At 42.1% G+C, this 14,674-nt stretch overlaps 1 protein-coding gene across 6 annotated transcripts in view; it reads right to left on the bottom strand.

The window, feature by feature from the left end:
- The window catches only part of CCP110 (centriolar coiled-coil protein 110), a 425,941-nt gene that overhangs the window by 191,421 nt on the left and 219,846 nt on the right, over nucleotides 1–14,674 (bottom strand). For all 6 annotated transcript variants that reach the window (XM_069210241.1, XM_069210243.1, XM_069210242.1 and 3 more), the window contains one exon: nucleotides 8,637–8,823. In XM_069210241.1, the coding sequence (XP_069066342.1) occupies nucleotides 8,637–8,823 (187 nt within the window). The remainder of the gene's footprint in view (nucleotides 1–8,636; nucleotides 8,824–14,674) is intronic.

The following is a 14,674-nucleotide window of genomic DNA, read 5'->3' as shown; positions in this document are numbered from 1 at the left end:
AGGGCACATCTGTAGTTGTGAAAGCAGTACTACGGCTATGTATGAGGACAGAATTCCCAAAAGTTATATTACTGTTTTTGCAGGTAATTGGTGTGTGGTATTTCAAAAGCTGCTTCCTCTTTCAGTTATTTTATTCGTTTGGGCAGACTTTTCCTGTGACCAAGTTTAAACAATGCTCCCAGGAACTGTTGAACTTGTGGCTTGAGATGGGACTTTTTGGTGTTCACTGTGAACCCTTGTCTGCAGTCGCAACACTCCTGCTTGAGTGTGTGCCAGACACTGCTGTTCGTTGGCTGCTGCTCTTTATCAACCAATCATCCAGATATGGAAACAGATGGATGACACGATGATGAAGATTTACCGCAACTACAACTAGACATTTTCTGAATACTCTTGGCTCTGCTGTGACTGCAAAGAGCAGCATCTTGAATTGGTAGTATTGGGCACAGAACAAATCTTAGGTACTGGTGATGCATCGGATGAATAGGAATGTGAAAGTAAGCGTCTTTCAGTTCAAGGGTTGCCATCTGGTCTCCTACACAGAGCAGAGGAATAACATCCAGTAGGGTCATTCAGAGGGGCTCTGGCAGGATGTAGCACTTGAGAAGCTAAGGTGTAGGGTACAGTCCTTTTTGGGACAGAGAAAGTACAAGGAGTGTACTCCTTTCCCACGCTAATTTGGTATACAGGCTTGATAGTTTCTTTGCTGAGGAGTGCTTGAACTTCAAAGCTGCCACTGGTGTGCTATGCCAATTGTGTGACATTGTCTTGGGGTGTGGAACTCAAGCAGTATTAATACTGTACCACAGATCGGACCCACTAGTCTGAGGTTAATTCTTCTCAATGCGGAAGGAATAGCCCAATCATTCCCCTATTGGTGTTTCTGATCAGGAGGAAATCACCTCCGAGTCACTGCTTGGAGGAGAAGTCACCCTTAATGGAGCTGCCTCTTCCTTTGCCAGTGCCCTTGAATCCTCCCTTATGAAAGGATTTCCGACATCTCCTAATAGAACTGGTGTGGCTGGTAACACAAGCACAATGTTGTTTTAGCCGTCTTGGTGCTTCCTGTAGTCTGTTGACTTCAAAACCCAGACTTTGCAAACTGGTCTGAAGAGCACCCGTAGCATTGTTATCCTTCTATATCTTCTCAAAACCTGAGGGCTGAATAAAAGTTCTCATTGAAGGAACATTTAGGAGATGCTGCATCTCAGGGCGGAACTGGGATATCCTAGGCCACACATGCCTGTGCAGGATCACAGTGGTATTCACCTCATTGGAAGTAGTGTCTAGGGCATACATCAGGAACACCCCTGATGTTGGTGTAGACGGGCAAGGCCATCTTGAATGCCACCTTCCTGCCATTCTTCCTGTAGGCTTCAACAAGATGCTTGAGCAACTGAATTGCTCCTCCTACTTCTTATGGTTTTGTATGTAATGGTGTTATGCCATTGTGTTGAAAGCCAAAAGCAACAGGTGTCCCTAGGGCGCCTATCTTCTGGCTCGCCATGTCTAGAAGCTGTGTGTTAGCTGCACCACTGTTCTTTTAAGCCAAATGCCGCATTACATTTATCCTGGGAGTCAGCGTTAGTCTTCCTACATGGTGGCTGATGGTGTTTACAGAGGTCCTGGACATTAACTTAACTACTGGGATCTGAGTAAGAGAATTTAAGGGTTGACATGTAGTACTGGCGATCTTTGCAGCGACTGTGGCAGGGAGGGCCTTGGGCTGGGAGCTTGCGGTTGAAGCTGTAGTGTGTGAAGCTGAGGAGGCTGAGCCCCTCGATTACACCATGGTTGTGGCTTTTTAGGTATTTGCTATTCCTCAAGTTCTAAGGAGACTACTTCACTGCTTGCAAGCCTTCTTTTCTTCAAGAGTGTGTTGTCTGGCTCAAGGGTAGGCCAGGGTCGTTTTTAAAATGGGGTGGATATAGAGTCTCCTCTGTTCAACATTGGGAATCCTACATTTCTATGGGCACATGAGGCTCGCTCAATACAGAGCCTAGAGCTCTTTTGGAGCAGACTCCAGAGTAGGGTTTGGTGCTAAGGGGAGGAGTAGGGGGGGGGAGGATCAGCTGTTTGCCTTGAATGGTTGTGGTAGGTATTTTTTCTGCTCAAGGCCTGGTGCACTTGCTTGAGACCTCCCTGGAGCAGAGGGAGGCTCTCGGCAAGGTATTGAACCCGCTTTGAGTTTCATAATTTGATGCCAGACTCCCATGGGGGCACTGCTTTGCCTTGGTTTGCAGGTGTTGAAGGCTGAACCCTGGAAGTTAAGTCCTGTATTGCAGGAGGTGGTATGGTGTTCTCTGAGAATTGTTGTCCTTGTTGCAGCCTTCACCCAGACTTCTTCTCCTCCACATTGCAACCTCCAAATGGTGCGGTGACTGTCCATCACTTGTCCTGGTGCCAGTCCAGAGACTGGGTGCCAGTCCAGAGAGTTCTTATCCAGTCAAGTTCTGTTACTTGTGTCCTCTGGGTCAATCAGCAACTATGAACAGTTTTTGTGTTGCATCTTGTAATGCTCCCAGTGAGGCTCAGTGAGAAGAAACATCGGAATCCAAAAGCAGAAAAATACAATCTGAGGTAAAGTCTCTGCTCTGAAGTACTGAAAGCTAAAGGATAAGTTGCAAGACATCTTGTGACCAAAGACCTCTCTGAATAAAGGCAACTTTAAGTGCCTGCACTACACAGTAGCTGGAAGACATGTTCAGAGCATGTGATCTACAGAGGAACATCTTACAAGAACTGTTTTTACCACCTATTGTGCTAAGCAGGAGAGGGAAGAGGTTAACGTCGACATGGAATCAGGGGAAAACATGTAGCAATACAGTCGTGCACTCAAAGGGGTCACACTCTGCAGTATCAGTTGGTCTGCAGCAGTCCGAGAAATCACACTTGTGCTGAAAGCGTAGTTCCAGAGGGTTGAGGTTGCAGACTGTAGTTGAGGTGGACAATCATGTCACCCTCCATGCGAGTTGCAAGAGTGCAAAGGAGATTTCCTCTTGTGTTTTTCACTTAGTGGAGGTTGGGTATCAAGTAGAAGCTTTGGTAGTAGGGAGCTCAAGGACTACAACAGTGTGTCACTCACAGGTTTACACAAGGAAACATGGATGCACAAGCTCAAAAATACCTACACTGTCTCTGGGTTTGGTCAAACTACCAGCACAGGAAGCAGGATCTCAGGCTCTAGAATTGCAAGGTACATTCTTAGCAATATGGCAGCCTACCACATCATCAGAAAGGCTAAGCAGTTGATTTTTCCTCAGCAGCCCCAATGATGTGGTTCTAAACCTTCAATGGAAGAAAGCCATGGATCCTGTCACTGGTCCAATTGTTTTTATAAGGGGATGTGCAGAGCTCCAGCAGTCAAACGGTTAACAGTCAAAAGGCAAGAATAAGGCTACCCATTGCCTGCCCATGGAATAGCAACCATTTCCAAGTGTCCAGTCAACTTCAAAGTTCACTCCAAACATTTGTCAGAAACAAATTCTTGAAAAGAGCATCTCTCATCAGCTAGCCACATCTCCATGGCAATGAAAACACACCACTTGTGTATTCAAGGGGTACTGTCTCTGATCCCAGCATAAAGCATCTTTTTGATGAAGTGTGCATCATTTGGGCAAGCCCTCAAGTCAACTTCTATGTATCAGTATAGCTTTCCTTACATAATGCCTTCAGCACGGTGGAACTGGTTCGTAGCTTGAGCCACAGTACAAAGGTCCTTTCGGGCAATGAGTACTGCAAACAAGGCAATAACCTTGGCTTACAGTGGATTCCAAAGGGAAGTGGACTCTAAAGTAGCAGTACAGGGACAAATGCAGGTAAGGTGGAGAAAATTACTAGTAACCCTGTATAACTGTTGAACCTGGCCTTTTCTGCAGGGTCATCTCCAAACTTTTTGCCTTCCTCATCCTATTTTTTCTGTCTTCGTATTTGCTGGCCTTTTGAAATCTCGGCACTCTTATCACTGCTATGCAGTGCTAATGTGTTTGTGCTCTCTCCTTAAATCATGGTAATATTGTCTCATACCCAATTGGCATATTTAATTTAATTATAAGTTCCTAGCAAAGTGCTTCACATGTGCCCAGGGCCTGTAAATTAAACGTGACTCGTAGGCCTACAGCACTGATTGCGTCACCCACTTAATTTGCCCGTTTAACTGTCTCAGGCCTGCCACTGCCATTTTACACTGCCACATCTAACTGGCAAAGTAACCCTTCATAGGCCCAATCCTTCCTTTTTAATTTATGTCATCCCTAAGGTATGCCCTAGACAGCCCCAAGGGTGAGGTGCAGTGTTTATATTGGACATGTACTTTTAGGTTTACATGTCCTAGTAGTGAAAAACTCAAACTCTTATAGGTTACAATTGGGATTACCTTATTATATCTTATGAGTGTAATTCACAATTTGGAAGAGATACGTTTTTCTAGTTTGGTATCTGTGGAATCACACCTTATGGTGAGGTTGGATTTTAAATTTCAATTCTGATAATGCCACTTTTAGAAAGTTGGAATTTTCTTACTTTAGCCATTTGGTGCCTGCTGCCTGTCGCTGATCACTTTTCTGGAGTGGGTGACAGCTCGGCTTTGTGTATTTCCCCCCAGACAGCCACACACAAAGTGTGTGCTTAGGTGTGACCTGATAGGCCATCCCTGTAGGATAAGAGGGAGGAGCTGGCCACAGCCTCACATACACCTGAATAGGCTATGCCCTGTCCCCAAACAATGGGCTGAATAACCCCCTGTAGAGAGTCTGAAGCCAGGGAAGGACGTCTGCACACTTTAAAGGCCTGTCTTTGAAGTTTCCCCCGTTTCAAGTCTGCCTTGTCAAGTGGTGCCATCCCAGTCCTGGATCCTTGGAAGTGGGTCTAAGGTGTTTTGCTCCAGCAGAACCACCGTAATCCCTGTTGTGTGGGGAAAAACCGATCCTTTGCCGCTGTTACGGGACCAGAACTGGCTTATCTCAGTCTGAACCAGCACTGCAGCATTTTATTCTGTATCTCTTTTGGCAAAAGCATGGACGCTGCCGCCAAACTCCGCATCGCAGCCACTGTGCTCATCGAAATCAGCACATCGCCTCAACATCGACGTAGCCGGAACCTGAACTACATCGCATACCAGAACCGACGCAATGGCACCGGTGTGTGAGGAACTTCGATGCATCTCCTGGACTGCCTGTGAAATTCTAACATATCTCCTGGATAGCATGGTTCTGAACCAATGCAACTCTCATGCACCAGGATTTTAAGGTGCTTTGGTTCATCTGGCCCAAGAGGGTCCCTGTAACTGGCCCGCACTCCATCGCAGTCAGCCTGTTTGAAGTGTTGCACAAATACTTAACACAGTGCCTCTAAGTTACGCCAGACTGTTCTGTGCCAAACCACCAGTTGGTGAGCAAAGGTTCATTTAGGGTTTACCGGACACTTAACCAGACTAGGACTGTGGGTGCTGTCTGAAAAAGGTTAACACCCCAGTCAACCAACAATCCAATTTCTAATAACAACAAACTCAAAATCGTGTGGACACCATCCCCCCCTCCATTCTTTTTTTCTTTTACAATTTCCTTTTACAAAGCATCTCAGTATGCTTCATTTTCTGTAGGTTGGATTTACTTGTATTGGATAGCCACTACTAATATAAATGATTAATTGAGGAGCAGAAGATAATGGACAAAAATACTGCAATCTCCTTTGCAGTGGGATAGAAAAAGGCAGGTTCCTACTCCGAAACACAACCAACTAATACTTGGATTGCCTAGGCTTCCTTAAACTATAGAAGGGATGCCCTCTCCATGGTGTACAGTTGTGTCACAACTGATATTATCAAGAAAATTGAAGATATGGAATTTGACCCTCAAAATGACATCTTCGCAACTATGAATGTTGAAAGATTATATATAAATATACCACAAGACATGGCACTGGCAACCTTGGTGTGGTCCTTTGAGTAGAGAACGCGTCCCCATCCGGTCCCAAATGATTTTTTTGTACAGTTGCAGAAGCTGTGTTTGAAGAAAAATGTCTTTAAATTCAACTAGGAGTATTTTATTCGGATTAGGGGACAGCAATGGGATGTTCCTTCAAATCGGAGCTGGCTGTACTCTTCATGGCACAGTACGATGATAAATGGGTATACAACAATAATCCATATCGAGAGAAGATTAATTTCTGAAAATGTTATATCGATGATGTATTGTTGATTTGGAGAGGTACCTCTGAGGAGTTGGTAGATTTTCATTTATGGATTAATTTACGTACCCCTGACATTTAATTCAAGCTGAAGTATAGACAGCAGGAGAGTAACTTTCTAGATCTGCCCATAAAACATAAGGATGGTAGAATCTTCACTACTGTGTACAACAAGGCCACGGACAAATGTATTTCTTCGCCATTCACGCTTTTATCAAAGTATTCTGAAGGTTAACTTGCCCTATAGCCGGTTTCTTAGAGTCTCTTAGAATACACAGAAATTGCAACAAGAAGCAAGATTCTTTTTTAAATCATGGAAATGCACTTCTTGAGAAACTAAGTAGCAGAGGCTACCCAAAGAAACTCTTACAGAGGTCATTAAAAAGGGCGTGGTGCACCCAAAAAGAGGCAATGTTGATATAAAGGCAAAAATCAGACAATAGACATATGGTGTGCTTAACAACATAACTCTCACACCAATCAAATTAGGAAGGTCATCAAGATGAATTGGCATTTGATACAAAATAAATGCCCTACAATAAGTGTTCCTCTCTCTGGTCTCAAACGTAATAAAAACATCCTGTACATGATCATACTCTCTGATACAGACACAATGTGGGGATTAATCACTATGCAGACCACACTATGGCACCAGGGCAGGAGACTTCTGATGAATTTGTGTAAAATATATGAAATTTGTATATTCTTTTTGGTAAAGGAGTTTTTTGGGATTATTTTAACATGCAAGAAACAAGCTGTGTTCTTCTTTTGGATGTATGTAATGAATTATTGATGTAATTGATTAATATACAAATTTGTCTGGAATAACATGGAATTTTAAACTAAAATAAGGAGAGTAACTACATTGCTGTTCATAGAACATGATTATACTTGAACAAAAAATATGCCACTTTCCTGTGGTTCTGTTAAAAAGTTTAATCAATTGTTCCATTTATAGGGTGAATTCCAAATCATTTTTGAAGGAATTGGTGGGGGCATGTTGGAAAATGTCTGCATGACTTTTAAATGATTTCTGATCTATGGTGAACAAGGGTATTGCTTTCTTGTATGATTAGTTTTGCTACCGTACTGAAATTTAATAGATGGCAGTGGGGGAAAGGTGAGATGCAGCCTTGGTTGTTCAAGCTGAAAGAGACTACTTGGGTAAGGCCAGCCTTTCCCTAATCACTGTGGGAAGCAATAGCCAGGTGCAAAAAACACACCTCTTATGCCTTTGTTGTGGGTGCTCCATGCAGGAGACTACCCCACTGTGAAAGCATCACTCTACACAAAGGCTGTGGCTCCATAGCAGCCTGTAAAGGACACTTACGAGAACAACCACCGCAAACTAGTTGTGAAAGTGCAGACAGTGAAACCACATCACCTTTCTGCTTTGACTATATAAACATGCAAACCACTAAACCACTTGCAGATCCACTTTTGTACTTCCACAAGTGCTTTTACCAAGAAAGGGAGTGCCCTGCAGAGTAGTCCGAGGAGCTGGTGTCTTCTGGACAGCCAGGTTCTCAGAAATGAGGTGAAATCACCTGAAAATCTGCCTCGCTAAAGTAAGCTGTTTACGTGACCTGGAGTGTTAGGAGCTAGCTTGCCTGCTTGGTGAGAAGAAATAAAGAGCCTGCCAACCCTGCAGGAGGAGTGACTGTTTAACGATAGCCAGAAGACGCTAGCCCCCTGTCCTGTTGCAGACTTGCAGAAGGACGAGGACTGAGGCGAGAGATCTGAAGTCCCACAACAGGCAGGCATCAGGCCCTTAGATACTGCATTTCCGAAGATGAATTATCACTGTGCCAAGAAGTGAAGCTTTGGCCAGCGACATAACTGTGACATAGAAGTGCACCCACTGTTGTCCACATGACTGATCAAGAGAAGCGTCTGCAGCTACCCATTGTTCCATTGTGACCGGCTCCCATTTTAACTAGTGTGGTTTACCTGAAGTACATAACTAGATGACCCAGAATAAGGTTGGAAGCAGGAGAGGGGGCAGTCCCGTCCCACGAGTCCATGAAACTCTGAGTACTTGTATTTATGCATAAGGATCTCCGACGATTTCCTCCGTTGTTGTCTCTTCCTGTGGTCAGCATGAATTGACAGGGGCTGCTTTTGCAAATAGCATATCCCTAGCAAGATATTTTTTCAATATATAAAAACAGCCTCTATCTGTACATTTTACTGATTTCCCTCCAGGTGCATTTTTCCAGATGCTAGGTCTGCTTTTGAGGAGTGGTTGGGCAGTGGTCCATATAGGTGGAAACACAAATAACAGTAATTAACAGCAGCAGTAAAAATAAAAGTAAATCATCAACAACTTTAGAAATGGTGGTGCATTCAAAGATTTTTTTATCCAAGACTGTCTAACTTCAACACTGTACGGCTTTGCAAACATTTATAAATGAAAGCTTATATTATTTCAAGATTTGTAGCAGACCTACCCATGCTATACTCAGTTGAACTGTTGTCTTCGTCTACCCGACTCCACTTCATGTCAGATATGCCACTTTCATTTCTTTTCCGCCAATCCAAACCAATCCCATTGATTATATGCGTTTCAACTGCCTTGGGCGAATCAGAGGTATCAGAGTTCTTGTCCTTTAGTCTTCTTTCCTGCTGTTCTATTTCCTGCCAAAGTGTCCCAAGAATGATTTACTTCATGTGCAAACGTGCACGGGGTAAATGACTCAAATCCACACATACATCACATTCAATCTAACTGCATTGTGCTTTAACATGCAAGACTGTGTGCACGTTTAAAAAAAAAAAAAAAAAAAAGTGAACTAGTGCCTGGTTCACAAAAGCCTGTGAGAATAAAATGAGATTTTACAAAACAAGCCAGAAGTATGCCTAGGATAGTACAACTATTGCAGAGTTTAAATCATTACTGACTTTTACATAGAAAAGAGTTACAGGTGTAGTGTTACCACATGAGGAAATGGAACGTAAACATGCATTTGAACTTCAAAGTGTTTTATTTAGTTGTCCGTTGAGATAACTTTTGCCCCAAGGACAAACAATATCCCCTAGAATCTACCTTCACATTCCTAGCCAGTAAATACATTTTTATCCACTCTTAATTGAAATATACAAGCTTATGGAGGGTGAAAAAGCTATTATAAATAGTCCAAACGGCGTGAGGAGGTAGGTGTTTACCACTAACTTGGACCTGAACTAGAATTACCACAAATCCACTCTTAAGAACAAATAAGTTGATAAAGAAATTACACCATGTTTAGCAGTTTCCTCAACAGCAAACCCACTTATGACTGCAAAATCCCACAGGTTCCAAAAGTGTGAATCAAAAACTGATTGTTTCTCTTGCAAGTGCCTTATTTTGGCCCATAAATTTAATCAAGCATTGACAAAGCCATAGGTCTAGCTTTGGTTCCTGAGGTGAAGTTTTAAAATAAATAAATAACCAGATATAAATAAACGTAATCAAAATATAAAAATGCTTCATAACAGGCTGGCATCATTCTTAAAAACTAAATTAAAGTGTCTCTGTACCTATACTAATGGACAGAAAAAAAAAAAAGAATAACTAGAAAGAAAAAAGCATTGGTGAAATTAAATATTCTCCCACCAGCCATGGTACTGAAGAGTAGTTTTAAGGTGGAGATGTACGTAGGATGAAACATGTAGTCACTCACAATGCAAAAACACCATTACCCGACGCTTTATGCTGTGGAGGGCAGAATCAAAATATGAATGGCCAGGGTTTGAAAAATCTACTCAACCACTCACTATGGCGAGTTTAATTTTATGAGGTTGAGCTATTTTTAGATCATACTCTCCCCTTCTGGCTAGTGGACCAAACAATAGGTGTTCTGTTCAGTAAGAAACTGGATTAGCAATTAAGATGCCTTAAAATCGTATTATTGTCACATTTGCTGTGTTCAGAGACAGAGGTCAAAAGTCAGTTTGACTTCTTGCAATGCAAATACTTTTCCTTGTGACTTCAGAGTTCCAGAATTTTGTAAGGTGAACTGTTTGACCTATGTGAAATGAAAGGCTGTTGGTATCAAGTTTTTCCTGACACACAACATTTACATATCTAAGTCAACTTTACAAACATTTCAAAATATATTTCAGAAGCTGTGAAAGACCATTTTTTGTACTTCTGTGGTGAAAAAAATATTCTAATAGATTGAAACAAAGTCAGAACACTTTACTTGGTGATGTGCAAATGATAAATGTTTTCTGAAACCCAATTTTCGAAGATAATTGGTAATACAAGTCATAGTTTTATCAGGAAAGCTGCAAGTTAGTGGGGAGGTTTTTGGGCATTTCTTGGAAAGTTACTGTCTGTAAATGACAGTGCATTACCACATCATGCTTTAGTAATTTATTTATTAAAAGTGCGTGTTTAAACAAACAGAGAAACACTCCTGCCCTGATGGCTAAGCTAGCAGTAAACTAAGAGGCAAATCATGCATGGATCATGTGTACTCTATATGTGGGCGAGATTTATTATACATGGAGCAAAAGTTTAGTGTATTTAATCAAACAAAAGAGATTTTTTTTTTTACAGCAGAAATGCTGAACTCACATATTTGAAGGTGCACTTATATGAGAGGATGAAGAAAAAGGCAACTGTAAAATACAATATTGCCTAGGATCAACAATTTGAGATCCGTTTCCGGGTCAAGTACATTACAGTTAGGTAGAGTAGATTATTCAAGCTACTCGACCTACAGGTCTAGTAACATTTTAATGGTTTTTCAAGGCCTGATGACAACTGAAAAGACTAATGGATGAAGATGGCTGACCCAAAATGCCTCTTATATTACATATCCATATCCTAGTGGTGGTCATCACTAGATAGTTATAGTAAGGACCTTCTTTCTAAAGGAAAAGCATTTTTTGACTTGCCTATATCTTTGGCGCCGCTTCATGAATCTTCACGAAGGTTCCCAAAAATATTCCACAGTCACGTCAGCTGCTGTCTTGAAAGTTTTGGGGTGATTCATCAAGCGAGTGTGGAGAAAAAGGGGGAGTCAAAAAAAGGTGTGTTTCCAAAGTTTATTCCCATAGAGATTTTGAACAGGTCTACAGCCCGAACAACTGGACAGAATTACACCAAATTTGGCAGAAAGGTAGCTCTTGGTCCAGAAAGTTAACATTTGACCTTGTGTATACATTTAGTATACTTGTTATGGCTAAAAGCAATTTTATTTGTTTGTTGCAGCTCCCTTTAAAAATTCTTCCTCGCTTGTGGTCAGTTCTGCCTTTTTCTGTTTCAGAGCAGTGACCAACTACTGTATTATTCCACTTTGGATTCTTTATCTGTTGCTGTGACTGACTGCTTTTGACATTTCCTTGTTGCTCGCTTTTCACTGTGGGTGTTTTAGGCTAGTAGCTGCCTGCGTTTTATTGCAGAATTCCGTTCCTCCAACCTCCTCCCATGTTGCTGACATTTGTTTTGGCTTTATTCCAGTGCTGTCCTCATTTACCTCTGGCTCCTAAAATAAGCTTATTTTAACAAAAGAAACACCTGGTGCCTAAACGTTTAGCTCAGTGCTCACAAAAGCCACAAAATGCCCTTTCTGGTAGAATCTATCTAAACCTAGAACCCTCCCACCACCCCCCCACCCGCCCGCCAGAAAAGTCCAGCTCTGAATTTACAATGCCAATAGAGCTCTAACTCAAGAAAATGAGAGACCTATTGCATTGCAAATGCTTTTTGTTATAGATCCGTTCAGTAGTTTTTGAGAAATTAAAGAAAAAAAAAATTATATATATATATATATATATATATATATATATATATATATATATATATATATATATATATATATATATATATATATGTAGATAGATCGATATAGACAGTTGGGCCTGCGACAGGCTTGAGAGACTCTTGTGAAGTGGCCATTTTCAAAATGGAGCGTTCTGATTGGCCCAGGGAGCTTTATTTCCCTTGGGCAAATTCAATCCATCTGGACAGCTGGTGCGAGCGCTCTGATTGGCTGCCAGCAACATCAGAAAACTCTTGGGGACAGCCATTACAGGTCTCAGGGTCCCTCGGTCGCCAGTAGGTAGTTATAGCTAGGTCGATGTTTCCATAGAAAAAGCGTTTTTTGACTTGCCTATATCTTTAGCACAGTTTGACGAAACTTCATGAAAAAAAGTGGCCCGGTGATTCTGGTTGCGCCCGAGAAAGTTTTGGGGTGATCAGTGAAGCTTTGGGAGGGGATGGGGGGGGAGGGTGGGTGGGGGTGTCTTGACAGAAAAAAAGGGGGCTCAAAAACACATAAAAGTTTCCCATGTTAATTCCCATAGGACCTGTCAACGTGTCTACAGCCTGAACCACTGGATGGAACTACACCAAATTTGGCAGAGAGCTAGCTGCCTGTACACAGATTGTGCTTTTTTTATTTGGTGTAAATCTGTTCAGTAGTTGAAGAGATATTTAAGGGCAAATAAATGTGTATATCTCTGGCCACAATTAATCGGAAAATTTGGGAATGCGCCTGTAAAAAGAAGCGCTGCAATTGGCTGACCGCAACCTGACTTGACAGTTGTGACCGCCATTTTATTTCACGGGACAGGGTCCCGGGGGGTGAAAATTGAAAGCAGCATAAATGGTCAAGGTGAGGGTATTTTGACACCAGGGGTACGTTATAGGTGTGTTTTAGGGACAAATTATAGGTTTAAAATAATTTTGCGTCACAGGGTGCGCTACAATTTGTGATTTTCTGCAATTTGCAAAACATTCTCTATTATAGAAAAATATGAAAGAAAAACCACTGACACATTCATTCACTAATTCATTCGCTCATACATATACTCAGAGGCTCATTCGCCCACTCGCACACCCACTCATGCACTCCCTCAGACTCACACACCCACTTTCAGAACCACTCAGACACTCACGCACCCACCCACACATCCACGGACAGACATGCAATGTGGCCAACCTGCACTGGCCACAGCCAAAGGGCATGTGTGGACCGGATTTGGGTGGTTAGAAGGGCTTGGCTGCAAGGCCTTGTGACCAACCCTCACCGCAAATGGCCTACGGCAGGGGTTGGAATAACATAGAAAATAAAATTACTTTACAAAAAAACAAAACACAGATTTTCAATGTGAAAAAACAAATGTTATAGGGACATAGTTCAGTTCTCAATTTACTCGTACAAAACCATACTTGAAAGAACTCCAACTCTAACTGCTGAATTTCTATGCTTTTGTACAAGTAAATTCAAAACTTACTATAACATCACTGTAACCTTAGTTTTTTTCAGTGTATATATACAAATTTTGTCCCCCCCACCCTTCCTCCCACTGGTCCAGTCAAGGTCTCAGTAAATTAATCCTTGCTCAACCCTTGGTAGCTTGGCCCATGAGCAGTTAGGTTTAACTTAGGAGACAGATGTGTAAACCATTTAATATCAACAAAACAGTAAATAAGTAAAACAGCACACAAATCTGACAACAATTTATAAAAATTGAAAATATTTTTATCTTTGAAATGACACCAAAACGATAAACAAAAACAAAAAAATCCAATGCAGGGACCCAGAGATATGAATTTTTAAAAGATAAAAAGAAAAACTAGCGCTTAGAAGCAAACAGCACTCAAATGTTAAAAAAAGGTTGCACTGGACAGGGACAAAGTCCAGAGTTCAGGCCACCCACGATGTAACACTGTTACACTTACTTTCAGAAGTGTTTTTTGATTCAGAAAAGTGGTCCACAGAACCAGCCAAGGACTCAGAGGCTCAGGTTTGTCCCTGGGTCTGGAAATACAACACCCACAATGCGCCTTTTCAAATTATGGAGTTTTTCTTTTTTTTTTTTTAACAATAATTGCTCCAAACGTCACCAAACTTGTGGATCTTCTTCCAGAGGTCCTTGTTGGGACCTTAAAGTGTCCACAAACTTGATCCAAAGTTCCAGAAACTGAGTTGCTCCTTGAGAGTTGGGACTACAATTCCCAGAATGCATCTGGTCAAAATCCTCAAATGGCCACTGGATGCTGGTGAACTAGCCTCTTCTCGCAGGACTTGATACAGGGGACTTTGGTAACCTACTTAGTACTTGTACCTTACAGGGAAGTCCACCCCTGGAGATGCAGAAGCAAGGCAAAGTCCTTTTCTTGGTGAAGCCGAAAGTGTGCAGCTGGTGCAGTCCTTGTGAGTGAAGTTCTCCAGGTGTGGACGACTGGATCAGCAAGGCAGTCCTTCTCCAGTATCTTCTTCCGGCAGAGATCTGAATTGTGAGGTAGCTCTGCCATATTTATTCCTTGCTCCTGGGGTGGGAAGAAGGGGCTGCTCCTGTCCAATGGGATGCAGGCTACCACCCTTTGGAGTGACCACTTCCTGTGAAGTGTGGCAAAAATCAATCCCAGAAAGCAACATTATCAAAAAATCCAAGATGGGAAAAAAATCATCCTTGGGGATCAGGTCTGGCGGAGTTGGACTACTGGTGTGGCTAAGTCTCCCTTAATAGACCCCTTCCAGCCCCTCTCCTA

Source organism: Pleurodeles waltl, chromosome 10 (assembly GCF_031143425.1).
Source record: "Pleurodeles waltl isolate 20211129_DDA chromosome 10, aPleWal1.hap1.20221129, whole genome shotgun sequence".
NCBI lineage: Eukaryota > Metazoa > Chordata > Amphibia > Caudata > Salamandridae > Pleurodeles > Pleurodeles waltl.
Note: the sequence above shows the minus strand (reverse complement) of the source record. Positions and strands in the feature narration are given on the sequence as shown.